This window comes from Bos mutus, chromosome 2, assembly GCF_027580195.1.
Source record: "Bos mutus isolate GX-2022 chromosome 2, NWIPB_WYAK_1.1, whole genome shotgun sequence".
NCBI lineage: Eukaryota > Metazoa > Chordata > Mammalia > Artiodactyla > Bovidae > Bos > Bos mutus.
The window spans coordinates 31,432,435-31,448,978 of record NC_091618.1 but is presented as its reverse complement, the minus strand read 5'-3'; the positions used below and the strand labels follow the sequence as shown (position 1 = coordinate 31,448,978).

The following is a 16,544-nucleotide window of genomic DNA, read 5'->3' as shown; positions in this document are numbered from 1 at the left end:
CTCTTCTCCAGGGATCTTCCCAACCCAGGGACCGAACCCAGGTCTCCCACATTGCAGGCAGATTCTTTACCAGCTGAGCCACCAGGGAAGCCCAGGTGCAGGAGGAGGGGAATTACACTTCCCCATTTCTCTTGAGAACCATTGATCTAGATGCTCTAAGGAAACGAGTCAAGCTAGGTATTTTTTGGAATAAGAAGAGAGTTGGGAAGAAGTAAGATAATGCCTTTGAAAAGCCACATAAGGGCCTAATTTAATACCACTTGACTATTCCCCTCACTCCACTCGTGGATCTCTTAGAACTACATTCTGTTAATTAGTATGTCAAGATTTTCAGCAGATGTTCGTGATGAGGTAATTAGGTTACATCCCACTGTCTGAGACAGCTAGGCCAGAGCATCTGGGTTTCGTGGATGGAAACAGCAGCTGCGTGCAGAGGACGTGCTGTAGGAAATTGGTGTCATTGTACCCTGGGAAAGGTGGCATCTTTCTTTCCCTATGGCACTGTTTTCCCGGGCTGCTAAACAAAGTGGTTCTGTTTTCATTTCCTGTTGACCCTTGAACAACGTGGAGGTTAGTCCGCCTTTAACTTGCTTATAGTTAGTTGGCCCTCCGTATCTGTGGTTCCCCCACATCCTCAGATTCATCCGTGTGGTTGAATTTTCAACCTGCTGTTGAAAAATATCTGCTTAAGTGGAACTGTACAGGTCACACCCATGGTGTTCAGTTGTGTGAAAGCAAGCAAGACAGAAAGCTATATGGGACAAAACTGAAACTAAAATCATCTTGAGACTTCCCCGGTGATCCAGTGGTTAAGACCAAGCTTCCACTGTCAGAGGGTGGGGATTTGCGGGGGCGGGGTGGGGGTCAATCCCTGGTTGGGCAACTAGAATCCTGAATGCTGCATGGCATGGCCACAAAAAAAAAAAAAAAAGAAAAATAGAATAACCTTTCATCCCTCCCAACACAGAAAACTTCTGTTAACAGTTTGGTTATTTTTCTGACACGTCAGTTGTAGGACAAGATCGTTTTTAATGGCTTATATGTGGTATGGTTGTATCCCATAACTTAACCCTTAGCGTGGGACACTGTTTAGCTGTTATAAATAATTCTGCAAGTGAACACCATCCGTATATTCATAGCTTGCATACCTTGTCCTCTTAGGACAAATTCCTACATTCGGAATTTCTGGGTAGTGATCTTACCTTCTGACAGCTGCCTCTGAAATTCAGTCTGGCCACGCATCACCATCTTCACTCTCGCTCAGCCCAAATCATCACACGGTCTTTTTCTCCTCGTGACCTCAGCCCTGAAGGGTGTCAGACTTTTCCCTGTTGAGCTGTGAGGTGTGTGTTTGAGTTTTCTTTCATGGTGTTTTATTTATAGTGCTTTTTATTGTTAAACCAGTTAGATTATTTCTGTAGAGAAAGAATCCCACCATCCTTCCTAATAAACAGGTTTTTCTCTTTCTGTGTGAGTAGAGTCCTTGCATCTCTGTTGATTGGCTAGACCAGATGAGACTAGTGATCTACGGTGTATGAGCTTTTTCTTTTCCTTTTTCATTAAAGCTGTTTCACCAGATGGCATATGCAAATAGTACAAAGGAGTGTACACTGAAAAATAACTTGTGCTCACCTTGAATCCCCAGTCCCTTGGTTTAGTTCTAAACATTGGTCTGTGCCCACATCAGGACATGATGTGTGTTTCCTATCTCCCTCCCTAGAGTATTCTACCACTGTTTTTTACCTTTCTTTTTCCTCTTGATGATGTATCTTGGTAATAATTCCATTTCATTACTGATGACAGGATCTCATTCTCACAAGTAGTTTTCTGCTGCATAAATCTGTCGTAAAGTGTATCATCCGTTCCCTTTTGGTGGATTTGTAGCCAAGCTCTGGGTGTTATATGCAGTACTACATACATGCTAAGTTGCTTCAGTCGTGTCTGACTCTCTGCGACCCCATGGACTGTAGCCCACCAGGCTCCTCTGTCCATGAGATTCTCCAGGCAAGAATACTGGAGTGGGTTGCCATGCCCTCCGGGGGATATTTCTGACCCAGGGATCAAACCCGAGTCTCTTAATGTCTCCTGCATTGGCAGTCACATTCTTTACCACTAGTGCCACCTGGGAAGCCCTGTAAAAACACTCTTTGAGAGCAAGGGAAGTGTGTTAGTCTCTCATTGTGTCCACTCTTTGTGACCCTATGGACCATAGCTTGCCAGGTCCCTCTGTCCATGGGATTCTCCGCTTAAGAATACTGGCATGGGTAGCCATTTCCTTCTCCAGGGGATCTGTCTGACTCGGATCGAACCCGGGTCTCCTGTACTGTGGGCAGATTCTTTACTGTCTGAGCCACCAGGAAAGCCCTGTGGCCATCTTTTCATTGTGATATAAAAGCAGGGAGTAGGAAACTCAGCCTCTCTGCGTTCTGAAGAGATGGCTCTTTGCCTCTTCAGGTCAGAGAGGGAGTGGTGTCAGCTGGAGGGCCTGCTCTCTCCCCCAGGGTGGTCAGGCCATCTGCAGAAGGAATCCCCTGCTTGTAAGAATCATCTAACTTCTCTTGACACTAAAGAGAAATCTTTTTTTTTTTTTGCGTTATTCCACTGTGGGTTTCTTGGGTTCAGTAAGAGTTAACTCAAGGCATTCAGTTCAGTGTGGATTGGTGTAGCTGTATGCATTTCTGCTTTCCTAAACGGGATGTTCCGGAGGTGGAGGGTGACATCCACACCTTGAGCAGCCGGGCGTGATTAACGGCCTTACGTGTGACGGCGATGACAGTGACCCGTGTTGGGGCTGAGCGGTTTAAATCATTCCATAGTAGACGAGACGCCCTGTTGGCTTCTTTTCAAAGCTGGCCTTTTTGTTTTCCATAATGCTGCCTCTGCTTTTTAACACCCACAAGCATCCATTTTCATCGGTCCCATCACGCCCTATAGGGTCTGGACAGTATATGGGAAGGCTGACTCCATAGTAACTCTGGCCTGTTACTCCCTGGCAGAGAACCCTGGAGTTAATTTCCATCAGCTAATCTGTGAGCTGCTACCCAGACTCCATCCCCAGGCTATAGCAGCGGTGATGCCAGTGATGTGGGGAATAGGTTCAGGATGATGAGCTGATTTGCTCTTACTGATAAGACTTTTCATTTCTCCCGTCTCATTGAAATAGTCTTGAGCCAAGGCAAGCGATGCCACAGGCGTCATTCAAGAAGCTCCTTGTTATTTTAATGAATCTACATCAAACCTTGCAGGAAATTAGAAGGCCTGGGTAATTGAACTGTGGAAAATTATAGCTGGAGAAATTCATAGCTCTCCTGTCATAATGGAATTAGGTATCGGTGGTTGCTCAGAGGGCAGAAGTGCATCTTGAGAAAGGTATATATTGTATATTTATAAAGAATCATCTTTCTTCCCTCTGTTGTACCTTTATTTATTTATTTTTATGAGGCCGTGTATCCATCTGAAAACCTAATTTCCTCCCCTGGGTGATTGACTGCATGCAATTGCCTTATGCTGCTGTCATTAACTCAAGGTTACAGTGGTTAGCAAGCTGTTTCTAGACAACTGAGCCCCACTGTAGGGTCCCTTCCCAGAGCTGAAATGGATTTTACCTCCAGTGATTTTTGACCATTCTGCGTTCTAATCCGGTGGGGAGTGTCTCCTTTTTTTTTTTTCCCCTCACCCTCTTTCTCATCTGAGTAAGAAGTAGGATTTGGGGTCTGATCTCCTTGGGTCAGGTGGATGTCAGGGTAATGAGGAATCTGAAGCCTGTCATTGGAATCGACCAACTGTTTAGACTCATCCTGCCTTTGGCTGAGCAGCCTGCTGCAGGCCTGGACTGCATTTAGGGAAGATGGATCCAGGTCCCACCTTTTAAAGTCCTTATTGACTGCGAAACGAACTTGAGCCAGGGATATCCAGGCTCAAAGCATTGTGCAGCTGGGTTAGTGACACTTTTTTTTGTTGTTTTTTTCTATTTTTCCTCTAAAGAAAATCAAATGGAGGCTTAACACACAGGCCATCGCGGATTCTTCCTCCTGGGAGTGAGAAAGGGCTGGTCCTAGGCACCACTGTCTGATCACAGGCTCTGCTTGGATGTCAGAAATCCATCCTGGAAAAAGTTCAGAGCTGCTGCAGTCTCCCATGTTTCCTCTTCCAGTGCTGGATTCCTCGTGTTTACTGTGCCATCCCTAGGACACTGGTTAGCCTCCTTGTGAATGTTTTTCCGCATACAGTGGATACCCACTGAGTGCTTAGTGCTAGCCACTGTGCTGCAGAAAATCAAGGTAAACCCAGCTCAGTCCTTGATCTCAAGAAGCTTGCCGTCTAGTTGAGGGAGTCAGGCAAGATAGAATTCAGTGCAAGGGGCTAAGTGCTTAAATAGACGTGGACCGAGGGCTCGGCCAAGGCAGCGTGGAAGATGACGCCCAGCCTCTTAAGGGGTCCAACCATGACGTTCTCGGAGCACACGTGCTCCTTCTCTCTGATGGTGGTATCTTCGCCTAGAGTTCCCAGGCTGATGCCACACAGAGCCCTGGAGTGACACCAGTCTTAGTGAGTTTGGAATCTAGATCCTTGGGTCTAAGACGAGTGAACTTGGGAAGCACCGACGGTCAGAATGCCAGGAAGCAAAGGTCTTCCTTCGTGCAGGATTCCATGGAATATACTGTTCCGGGGCCATCAGCTCCAGCTCCTAGTGAGAGGGTGCTGGGCACGTGCCCTGTATGTCCTGTGTGTGCCTCAGCGTCTTTGGCTCTTTGTGTTCTAGGTTGCCAAGAGGGTGATCTTACTGTCAGGCACACCAGCAATGTCCCGGCCGGCGGAGCTCTACACGCAGATCCTCGCCGTCAGGCCGACCTTCTTCCCTCAGTTCCATGCCTTTGGACTTCGCTACTGTGGCGCCAAGCGGGTATTTATTCTCCGTTCCCTCTCTTCCCCACCCACCCTTCACCCTGATTGTCACACTTTCCTTTTTTATTTTATAATTTTTTTAACACCAAAAAAACAGTTTGTATTGGGGTCTAGCCAATTAACGATGTCGTGGTAGTTTCAGGTGGACAGTGAAGGGACTCAGTCACACATATGCATGTATCCATTCTCCCCAAAACCCCGCCTCCCATCCAGGCTGCCAGATAACACTGAGCAGGGTTCCATGTGCTATGCAACAGGTTTTTGTTGGTTATCCATTTTAAATACAACAGTCACACTTTCCTTCTTGTTCCTTCTTTTCCGCCATGGTGTGGTCAGAAGGGACCGGCCATGGAGCTGGATTCAGATTTTAGCTCCGCCTCACCTCTCACTCTGACCTTGGAGTGTCCTCTATGGTAAGACAAGAGCAGCCCCTCCTAGTTCTAATGCTCCATAGTATTTTCTGGTAAAGCGACCAGTGGGCGGTGCGCAGGTGCCTGGAGCTCTGAGAGCCTGCAGCTCTTGCCCGACTGGAGGACACTGAGGTGAGCTTAGATGAAGCCAAGGCCCCCCTGCTTGGTGCATGGAAGACAGAGGATGCCTTTGAACAGGTGGAGTGGGGGGCGTGGTCTCAGGCTGCCCTGGTGGGCTTGCAGCAGTACGCCTTGGCTCGTAGATGTTGACTCATGATGGTGAACTGTGTCTGGTCCGCAGGCCAGAAGCCTCTGACCTACCGATTATTTGTCTGTGAATACAGAGCCAGAGGAGCGGCTGCCCCTGGAGCTGCAGTTCACAGAGCCGCAGTCCACACAGCCTCTCTTCTCCAAAAAGGGCAGAGCAAACCTTGTAGACACAAATGCTATCATGATTTCTAAAACCTCAATTTTTTTTTTAAATTGAAGAAAAAAATTAATGTTGTGGGAAATAAAAGAGTGAAAAAAACAGTCAGATGCCAGACTTCCCCCTTTACTGTCTGAGCCACCAAGGAAGCCCTCAGACTTCCCCCTTAGTTAATTACTCATTCTCATGCGGGCTTCTTTCTTGCGGGTGGTGCCCCTGTCACAGAGGCTCTAGCTCAACTCAAAAGCCTTGTTACTTCAGACCTCAAGGATTGCTGTTTGGTGACCAAATCACAAATACGCCAAGCTGCTGTTTGCATGGCTGGCCCTGACACTTTGGAGAAGTGGCTGCCCCCCACACCACCTGAGAGAGAAGAGCCTTGCTGTACAAGTTCATGACATAAAAAAGATCATCTGCCTTATTTTAAAATACTTCCTGAAAAGAAAAAAGCTTTCCAAGTACTTTAAAAATATCCACTTATATTCAAAGTACTTATCGTGTAACTTGTGGAGCCTGGCAAATTTAATTGCACACCATTTTTAGCTGGTCACTGAGGCAAGAAATTTCTGTCCTTGAACGTATTTAAAGCTGTACACTTCTTTAACTAAGTTTCCCTGTGGATCAGTCCAAATTAGATTGGACACGGTTGTCTTGATCATTCAAAGCTCCCATGTGTGATTTATACCTCTGTCCTCTTTGCAAGTGATCCACTTTCTGCAAAGGATTTTCTCCTCCTCGACAGTCTGGTCCCTGATGGTGTCTTGTTGAGCCAGGGGTGGTAAGAGCTAGAAGCAGAGCTCATTGCCTTTACCACCACAGCATCCCTCCCTGTGTTCCTGGCCACCATCTTTGCAGTCCTTCACATCCTCAAATTCACCCTTTTCCTCCTCCTTGCTGCCCCAGCACCTGAGAAAACAAAGTTAGTACCTTCCCCATCTTTGTATCCTTCCTTCCACTTAGACCAATGTATCCTTCCTTCCACTTAGCCCAGTGCCTGCTGCCTGATAAGTTTTCAGTAAAAGCTTGCTGAAGTGTAGTTTTTCCATATATTAAAACCTTTGGTATTATCAGGTTTTAACCTGCAAGATTAAGAGCTGATAATATTAGAATGTTGGAGCATGATACCTAAATTAATTATGATATCCATTTGTTCCTGGCATGATTTTTATATAATGCAGCCAGTAGGCCAGATCTACTTTTTTTTTTTAATTGTGGCCAGATTCTTGCAATAAAAGAAGCCACTGAAGAGAATGCCCCATACTGAGCTCATTTTCCACCCCATGGTGTGAATGCATTTGCTGAGAACTTCCAGTTGATTTCAGAGCATTTTTTTTTAAAAAGAAAGAAGCAGTTTTTGATCATTTTATTTCTCTACCTTTGGCTGTCTCTTCCTGTCTCTAGTTTAGCAAAGCACACCTGCCACATCTCCACCGTTATTCTAGGTCCACTGGCCCTCGAAAATGAGCAAGCCTAGCCCCTGCCCACGGCGGTTCACAGTACAGGGTGGGGTGAGGCATGAGGGAAAATGAGCAGCTGAAACCCTAAGGCAGCAGGCACCCCGGCTCCCTCATTTTCTACAAGACCGTAGAAGTCAGTCCTATTTCTGGTAAGATTGTTAGCGAAGGGCAGGGTTTTTAATTGGTAACGTCCCCTCCAGCTGTATGGCAGCAAGTAGGCATCTCACTCGCCGCCGCCTGTGAGCTGCTGGATGAAGGAACCGTTTTTATGAAGGACGGCCTGGGTGCTCTAAAACCCACCTCTGGTTTTAACCAGATGCGGCTGCACCTGTGGTCTGGTTCTCCCCTTCTGCCCCTACCACTGTGGCCACTGTGATGGCATCCACCAGGTCGTGCTTGGTGAAACCCGCACTGGGGAGGAACAGCTTTGTAAATAAATCCCTGTCAACCCCATCAAATAAAGATATCACAGCATTGTCTATTACCTTGGGCAGTGGACTCTGGGAGAAGCCCTGAGGAAGAGTCTTTCAAGCTCATTTGATGCATAGGAAGAGCCTGACAAGCTGAATATCTTGTTTGTTCTTTTTTTTTTTTAATATTTATTTATTTGGTTGAGTCAGGTCTTAGCTGCAGCATCTAGTTTCCTAACCAGGGATCAAACCCAGGCCTTTAGCATTGGATGCAAGGAGTCTTAGCCACTGGACCACCAGGGGAGTCCCTCTCGCTTGTTCTTGAATGTAACGGGCACCAAACCACTTGACATCTATTCCCTTTGCTGCTAGAAAGCTTAAAACCAAATTGTGGGATGCCATGATACACATTTTTGGTTCACCTCATTTCCAACTTTGTTTCTTCCTGTTCCCTTCCTGGTTCTCATTTGATTTCCTGGAGGTTTGATTCATCCCTCAAAGCCAATTGAAGTTCTATGAACAAGGCCAGGGGAAGAGAGCCTTGTGAGGAAGTTGTCCCTGGGGGTCACTGCCCTGTCCCCAGGTCCTGAGGAGTCTCACAGGCTGTGTCTTGGTTCTGCCTCCACAGCAGCCCTGGGGATGGGACTACTCAGGCTCCTCCAACCTGGGGGAGCTGAAGCTCCTGCTAGAGGAGGCGGTCATGCTGCGACGCCTCAAGGGTGATGTCCTCTCCCAGCTCCCAGCCAAGCAGCGCAAGATGGTGGTGGTCGCCCCAGGCCAGATCAACGCCAGGACCAGAGCCGCCCTGGATGCCGCCGCCAAGGAGATGACCACCAAGGACAAAACTGTGAGTCGGGGCAGCAGATGGGGATTTGGAAGTCCACGTGGGCACTGCCGTTCCTTCCCAGGAGGGGCGCCGTGGGGGTGACCAGAGTCCCCTGCTGTTGTCTTTCTGTAACCTTTCCCTACCTCCCAAGGCCAGGATGGTGAGCCTGCTTCATTTCTCAGCCTATCTAGTCTGCTTCCCAAATCTCTCATGAGTTTTCAGCATACTCCTTGGGTAGATCACTGTTGATGGACAGTCATAAAAATAAACCCCAGGGGAACGACAGGATGGTGATACATATTCTGAATGCCTCTAAGAAAGTTGGAATTTGCATTCAGTGTATTTTGAGGGTACCTCTGTGTAGTCACAGTTGTTAGAAATTAGTCCTAAGGGTATTTGGTGTACATGTTAACCCTCGAACCATCCCATGTCACTTGCTTTAGTCAAAGTAACAAGTTAACATTTATATAACAGAGTTTTCAAACCTTCTTACCTTTTAGTCCTTATTACAGTCATTTATGGTTGGCAGGAAGTTGGCACCTCCATTTTATTGAAAGGGAAACTGAAGTTCACAGAGATTGGGATTCGACCAAGGTCTCACACCTACTCCATGGCAGAGCTGATGCTGTACGCAAGGCTGTTAGCTCTGTATTTTAGGGCTCTCTCCACTATGGTGGCTTTATCTTTTCAAAACACTTTCATTTCCTATCTGCCTTTGGTGTCACACTGTGCTAAGTGCTATAAAGTAATCTGTACCAGCTCTGTTTTTGTCCTCATGGGATAAAAACCTTGCAATTTTCATTCCCAAGAAAATAGCAGTCATTGACATTTTTTGACATTATCATAAAGCATTATCTGGGCTTGGTATTACCCTGTATACAGAAACTTAGATCTAAATGAGATACCAGCCTCCTGGGAGAGTACAAAATAAATAAAATGACAAGACACAGAATGTGTGATTCTTTTTTTTTAATGTTATCTTCCCATGTGATGAGCAAAACTGGCTAGTAGCTTTTAAGAAACAGTGTAGGATTTTGCACTGATATTAATACCTTATCCAGCTGTGTTTAACTTATGCTGTATTATACACAATAATCTGGGTGGCCTGGAGGAAATGAGCAGGCATAATCTCTTTGCTGTGGAATTTTCAAATAAGGTTCCATAACATCACTGTGGACATACAGACCAGTGATTCTCAAATTATATTTCCGTGGAACTACCAGAAGAACTAAGGTGTTCTGTTGCTAGAATCAGTGTCAGTGGCCTTTTCCATTTATTGAGATAAAAACTCAATGAATGGAAATTTTTTCTCAATTTTAAGCTTTTTCTTAAACCTTTCTTAAGCGATTAACAAGTCTGCTAACTTTTGCCCATCAGTGAAATCTACCAAACAAGAAAACCAATGAACATGTATAGCATATATATACTATTAATGGAAAAAATTCAGATGCATGTTATTTTTAAATGCAAAGGTATGAATGTTTATAGAATGCTTTATGAAGTGTTTCAGTTCCTTGTATGTGTGGTGGAAGAGAGTCTATCAGTATTTCATGGGAGTTTCCAGAGAACAGCCTTGCCTGCACCAGTTCACCTCTCGAACCAGATGGAGAACAGCCAGTGTAGACAACTGACAAGCAGTCAGTGGGGACTTGAATTGAGGACGAAAGTCATTTTAAGTGGTCAGGAGGCAACTGTCAATTGTGCAGAATAGCCAAAAAAAAAGTATGGGAATCTTGAACTTAGTGCAGCAAGGTTTGAAAGGATTTTAAACTTTAGGCCAATGTGCACGGTTAGGTGAGTGGCACTTTATGATTTCAGGTGTAACCTGCATGTTTGATTTCTGAATTAATAGGGGATGATGTGAAATTGACTAGGCTGAGCCATGGAAATCAGGAATATTGGATGTTTATAACTCCCCGTGGCTATGCAGGTCCCTTAAATTCTTTGGGATTTGTTGGTATTTTCTCCCTGAAAAGGGAAGCCACAACCTGCCTCCTGGGCTTGGTGCTGGAAAAGTGCAAAGGGTTGGTGGCGGTTGCTCTGAATCCCACCTGTTGTGTGATTGTTGTCACTGCTTCTTCACCCCAGAGTCTTCAAGCTATTTTTCAGATTGTGAAAAAAAAACCCTAAATTGCACTGTAATTCTTCAAGAATCCAGTGGAGAAGAGCCCTTGAGCCCTTCTCAGCACAGTGCTTGAGAATTGCTCTGTGCTTCCTTGGTGTCTTGGGAAATTTAAGTCTGTCTTTAAGAGAGAGAAATTGAATAGATAAAGACTGCCTTCAGCATGGTGCTAAAATACTGTATTCTTTTTGATAGGATAAATTCTTGAAAAATGTTGTTTTCTTTTGTCTTCTTTAATGTAAATTCATTTTTTATAATGGAAAATCCAAGTAGCAAATGAATTTATGAGCATGAGCCTTTAGAACATTAGAACCTTTCTTACCATAAAGCCACAGATTTAGTGCGTTGCAAACCATGGATCCAGCTGGGAGCAGTCCATCCCCCACTCAACCCAGGAAATAGAACCAGTGTCTGTGGGGGCTTGGACCAGATGGCCATCAACGTGCCTTCCAAGCCCTGACTGCCTGTGAAACCCTGAATTGAAAGAGTTAAACTGGAGAATCATGGTTTTGTGTGTTGAGTCTGTGAATCTGCAGAAAGGACCCCACCACCCCCGTTTTTAATAGTGACTCTGCAGCCCCAAGTTTCCCTGTGATTTTACACATTATGGTGGTTTAAGCAAAGCACGGCTAACCTGTCAAAAAGCTGTTCTTTCTTTGTTCCCTCACACCTTCCCATCCAGAGGACGACATTTTTTGAAAAGCTTTAAATCACAGAAGCCAAGGTGAAGCAGCCAATTTATAAAACATAACGTACAGCGAAAGCTTTTTCTCATTTTCAGCCGAAATAATAGATAGCTTTTCACCAGCTAAGAAAAGCTGACTCTAATCATCCTTTGTCTAAAGCCGTTTTTTGATCAGCAAGACTAGGAGCAGAAAAATGGAACTGGTTCACGCAGACTTCCTGGGGATGGTATCAGCTCACCTTTCTGCTGTTTGACAATCCATTCAAATTCCCACACAGAGAAATTCAGAACCCCGGTGGATCTAATTTAGTAAAAGTCTAAGAGGCAGGAACAAAGAATGCGGGTTATTTAAAATTTCCCAGTCCAGGGCTGGCAAAAGAAGTAAGATAGTTATTGGGCTAATATTATGTCTACTCAGTTTGGGGAGCTTTTTTTTTTAAAAAGATAAACTATTGATTTCTCCTACATTAAAAATACAGCAGATATCTACTGTATAAAGTCTGATCAAGAAAAGTGCTTATGATATGTGGGCTTCCCTGGTGGCTCAGACGGTAAAGCGTCTGTTTACATTGCGGGAGACCCGGGTTCGATCCCTGGGTTGGGAAAATCCCCTGGAGAAGGAAATGGCAATCCACTCCAGTACTATTGCCTGGAAAATCCCATGGACAGAGGAGCTTGGTAGGCTACAGTCCACAGGGTCGCATTTATTAAATGTTTTTTATCACTATACGATAAAAAATAAATTGACCCATCTTTTGATAATTTTGACATGTATCATTTGGGTATTTTCTAATATTAAATCTATGTGTATTTTGCTTTAAAATATTTATTATTTCTATATCAATATACATAGAACTTATGTACATAATAAGCAGCATATATATTTTATTTTTTTATTTTTAATTGGAGGAGGTGGTTGTTGTCATTCAGTCACTAAGTCGTGTCCAACTGTTTGTAACCCCTGGACTGCAGCATGCCAGGCTTACCAATTGGAAGATAATTGCTTTATAATGTATTGGTTCCTACCACACAAAAGCATGAATCAGCCATAAGTATACATATATATCCCCTCCCTCTTGTGCCTCCCTCCCACCCCTATCCCACCCCTCTACATTGTCACAGAAGACAGGGTTGAGCTCTTTGTGTTATATACCAACTTTCCACTAGCTATCCATTTTACACATGGTAATGTATGTATTTCAGTGCTACTGTTTCAGTTCATCCCACCCTCTCCTTCCCCCACTGCGTCTACAAGTTCATTCTCTGTCTGTGTCTCTGTTCCTGCCCTGCAAATAGATTCATCAGTACCATTTTTCTAGATTCCATATGTATCCATTAATATATGATATTGCAACATACATGTTTTAAAAGCAGAATTCGGATCTTATAAGCATACATCAAGTAGGGGAGAAAGCAAGTTACAAAACTATATCTGTGCACTTTTCAGTGTTGTTGTATGTTCTTTTAAAACATAGTATTTGAAGACTGGTTTTCCCCAATGGCTCAGCAGTAAAGAACCCACCTGTTCAATGCAGGAGATGCAGGTTCGGTCCCTGGGATGGGAAGATCCCCCGGAGAAGGAAATGGCAACCACTCCAGTATCTTTGCCTGGGAAACAGAGGAGCCTGGCAGGCTACAGTCCATGTGGTCGCAAAAGTGTTGGACATGACTGAGCAACTAAATAACAACAATAATTTGAACACTGCAGAATATTTTCTCACATGTCTGTATAATAATTTTGTCAGTCTTTGTAGTTGGACATTTAAGTTATTTCCGTTTTTCACTATTCTAAATGACACTACACTGAAAAGGCGGTTTACATCTGAATTTGTGTACCTCCATTTCTATCCTGAAGATAAATGTTAAGGATTGAGTTGCTGTATCATAGGATAGGGAGTCCCTGGTGGCTTAGACAGTAAAGAAATCTGCCCGCAGCGCAGGAGGCCTGGGTTCAATCCCTGGGTCGGGACCATCCCCTGGAGGAGGGCATGGTAACCCATACCAGTATTCTTGCCTGATAAGTCTATGGACAGGGAGCCTGACAGGCTACAGTCCATGGGGTTGCAAAGAGTCAGACACTACTGAGTGACTCACACACACACATCACAGGATATGGGCATATTTTGAAGACTTTTGCTACATACTGACCAAAAGGGTTAGCCCAGAATACCATCCCCTTGCTGCTGCTGCTGCTAAGCCCCTAGCCGTGTGTAATAAGGATGTTTTCTCACACCCACATCGTCTCTGGGCATGTTAAATCTCCGGGCAAGGTTTCTGAAAGTGCTTTTTTACCATTTCTCCATCTGTTTTGCCCTCTCCTTTTCTAATAGCAGATGTGGAGTAAGTGTGGGTGTGGGGAAGGATCTGACAGGAGTCTCTGAAGGGACCCAGGGGTTTATTTTGTGGATTGAGTGGGGTGCAGTCTGCTCAAGGCATGCACACTGCCGGTGAGGTCACCAGATGGGAGCCTGACACTGTCCCATCAGCATGTCCTTCCAGGGACACATTCGGTTGGAGAGCCTCACCTGCTGCCAGGGACCCTTTGAGGGACACGAGTGGACCCCATGTGAGCTTATGGGCCACACACGGAAAGTTGGGTGTGTGTCTGAAGCCTCATCAGAGTCCTGACCACGCCCAAGGCTGAGAAACAAGGCACACGCACCCCCGCCCCGCCCCGACACACACACATACGCACACACAGAACCACATGTTCGCCACGAGTTCCTAGGAAGTTTGAGTTGTTAAACTGAACTGCTGCCACAAAATAGGAGCAACAGTGGCCACCACCATGACAGCCAAAAATGAAATGGACCTGCTGCCCCGTCAGTACCCCCATGGATGCCTATGGCTCTTGGGTCTTTTTCTTGTTTCTCGTCAAGACCTAGACGAGAGATGCTGTTTAAAACCAAACAACGATTTTGACCAGGTAGCTTTTCCTCTCGTCTTGTGGTGTCCGTCATTTAAGGTATGTCCCGCTGTGGCTGCTTCTCTGAGTTGTAATGAGTTCAGGGCCATGGGTGTTATTACTGGCTGGGCCATCTCTTTGTCCCATGAGGGAGCTGCCGTGTCAGTCACTGGCCTCACAGGGCCCAGGCCCAAACTGTGGGAGCATCTGTAAACCCACACTGGAATGGGATGGTGGCTCTACCAAAGCTGGTAAGAGTACCTGTCATCTCTGGGAGCCCAGGAGTGATGGTAAATGTTCTCTCATATTATTGTGAAACTATTTAAGCACCTCCTGTGTTAGCATTCCTTAGTGGGATTTATTTAGATGCAAACACTAAAGAAAATATGGTTTCTTCTCAAGGGAAGTCAGTCGCCTGATGGGGACACAGGGCAGAAACACATGAATAAAAGTATTGAGATAGTATTTGAATACAGTGTGTCAATTGGAATTGATTCAGCACGTCTTAGAGGTGAGCTCAGTCAGTTGAGTATGGACAAAACTTGGCAGGAGGAAAGGACTAGGGGAACGTCTTGGACCAGTGTCACATGTAAGTTGTCACCAGACTGCAATACCTGTAGTAAACAGGTGTGCTTAGCAAGGCTGCCTTTCAGCTGAGCACCTGAACTTGGTATGGTTGTTGAGGTACCACCTGAGATGTCCTTCCAAAGAGCTCGTATGTTCCTTGCCTTGTTGGATTCTCACGACAGCTCTCAAAGGCTGACGGAGGAGCTATAACGCCGTGTCTCCCAGGGTCCAGACAGTTGCCACAGCGTGGCTAAAGCAAGCGGATAAGTCAGGGACTCTTGGCTCTGCCACATGATATTGGGACCTATAAAGCTTGTGGTGGCAATAATTACATCAGTCTATTGCAGAGTTCTCAGAGTGGGAGACTTTAAACTCTCCCTTTCTCTTTCCACAGAAGCAGCAGCAAAAAGAAGCCCTCATTCTCTTCTTCAACAGAACAGCTGAAGCTAAAATTCCATCTGTCATGTAAGTGTCACTCCTCTCTCTCTCTTTTTTAAAAAGAAACACCTGTTACCTTAGTCCATCAGGATGGCTTTATTGTTCTGTAAGAAATGATTGTGTTAGTCACTCAGTCATATCCGACTCTTTGTGACCCCATGGACTGTGGCCCACCGGGTTCCTCCGTCCATGGAATTCTCCAGACAAGAATACTAGAATGGGTAGCCATTCCCTTCTCCAGGGAATCTTCCTGACTCAGGAATTGAACCCGGGTCTCCTGCATTTCAGGCAGACTCTTTATCATCTGAGACTTGAATCCTAATTGCCTTGAATATACAGTTTAAGGCACCACAGCCTCATGGCTCAGGAGGCATAAGTAGGCCTGTAGCTGGAACACCTCCTGGATGTGACTGAGGTCCCTGAGTGATCATGTCTTAACTCAAGTGAAGTGGAGCTGTGGCCACTTCCAAGGAGGGCAGAATAACCCAAACACTGAAGCGAACTGTTCCTCTTCCGAGAACTGTGCTCACTTGCCTGTAGGAGGAAATTAGGGGTTTCATAGAAGACTTAGAAGCTGCCTTTCAGAGAGTCTCTAGTCTTCTCCAAAGACATGATTCCGCCATCATTTACCTAAATAAGAAAGAAAGTGAATGTCAGGGTTTGTTCAAAAGATACGGGCAAGTGGCTGTTGTCACACTTGAGTCTCCTTCTGCCTTTTAAACTAAAGCTGAAGTGATGAATTCTGTCCTTAAAATTATTCAGTGACTTGAAAAAAATTGTCTGCTTTTGCTAAAGAAAGAAACCCCCACTGCTTTTCACATATCACTGTGATAGAAGCTTGAAGCGAGTCTAAGGACGTGGAGCTTGCCTAATTTTTATTGTTTAACATTCGTATGAGACTCCGGCAGGATAACAGTCCAAGTGATTAGGTTACAATGAAAGGAATTCAGCGTGGGTTAAACTGAGCCACGCAGCCTCCCCGGCCCCTCACTCAGCCCCTGCATCGCCCAGCCTCCCTGGCCTCTCCCTCTGCATCCTCATATGTGGTTGGAGAGTGAGTTCACCTCATTGTTCCAATTGCAGGCTCTCCACATGGACCACTGAGTGTTGGGCAGCCCTCCTTCACCCTCTGGCTACTGCCCTTTTCATTTATGATACTGCTATGGGACTAATGAACTCCAGGTGTGGTTTTTATAGCCTGAAAACTTCTCTCTCAGACACCAGCCAGAATTCCCCCACCAACCCATTTCTCATGTGCCGCTGGATAACAGATGGCAAGGGTGTCAGCCCTTCCTTTGCTCTCTCAGCTTGTGACAGGGTCCCTTGAGTGCTGGCTCAGAGCCACCCATTCCCCCTAGGAATTTAAATCTAGCTATTTTTCCATCTTGTAAA

The 16,544-nt window shown here is 45.4% G+C and overlaps 1 protein-coding gene across 3 annotated transcripts in view; it reads left to right on the top strand.

Annotated features, from left to right (window-relative positions):
• SMARCAL1 (SNF2 related chromatin remodeling annealing helicase 1) overlaps nucleotides 1–16,544 on the top strand; it is a 53,924-nt gene that overhangs the window by 26,952 nt on the left and 10,428 nt on the right. For 2 of the 3 annotated variants that reach the window (XM_070386938.1, XM_070386933.1), the window contains exons 11-13: nucleotides 4,763–4,903; nucleotides 8,238–8,456; nucleotides 15,109–15,179. In XM_070386938.1, coding sequence (XP_070243039.1) covers nucleotides 4,763–4,903; nucleotides 8,238–8,456; nucleotides 15,109–15,179 — 431 coding nt within the window. The remainder of the gene's footprint in view (nucleotides 1–4,762; nucleotides 4,904–8,237; nucleotides 8,457–15,108; nucleotides 15,180–16,544) is intronic. The other variant, XM_070386945.1, reaches the window with a different exon arrangement.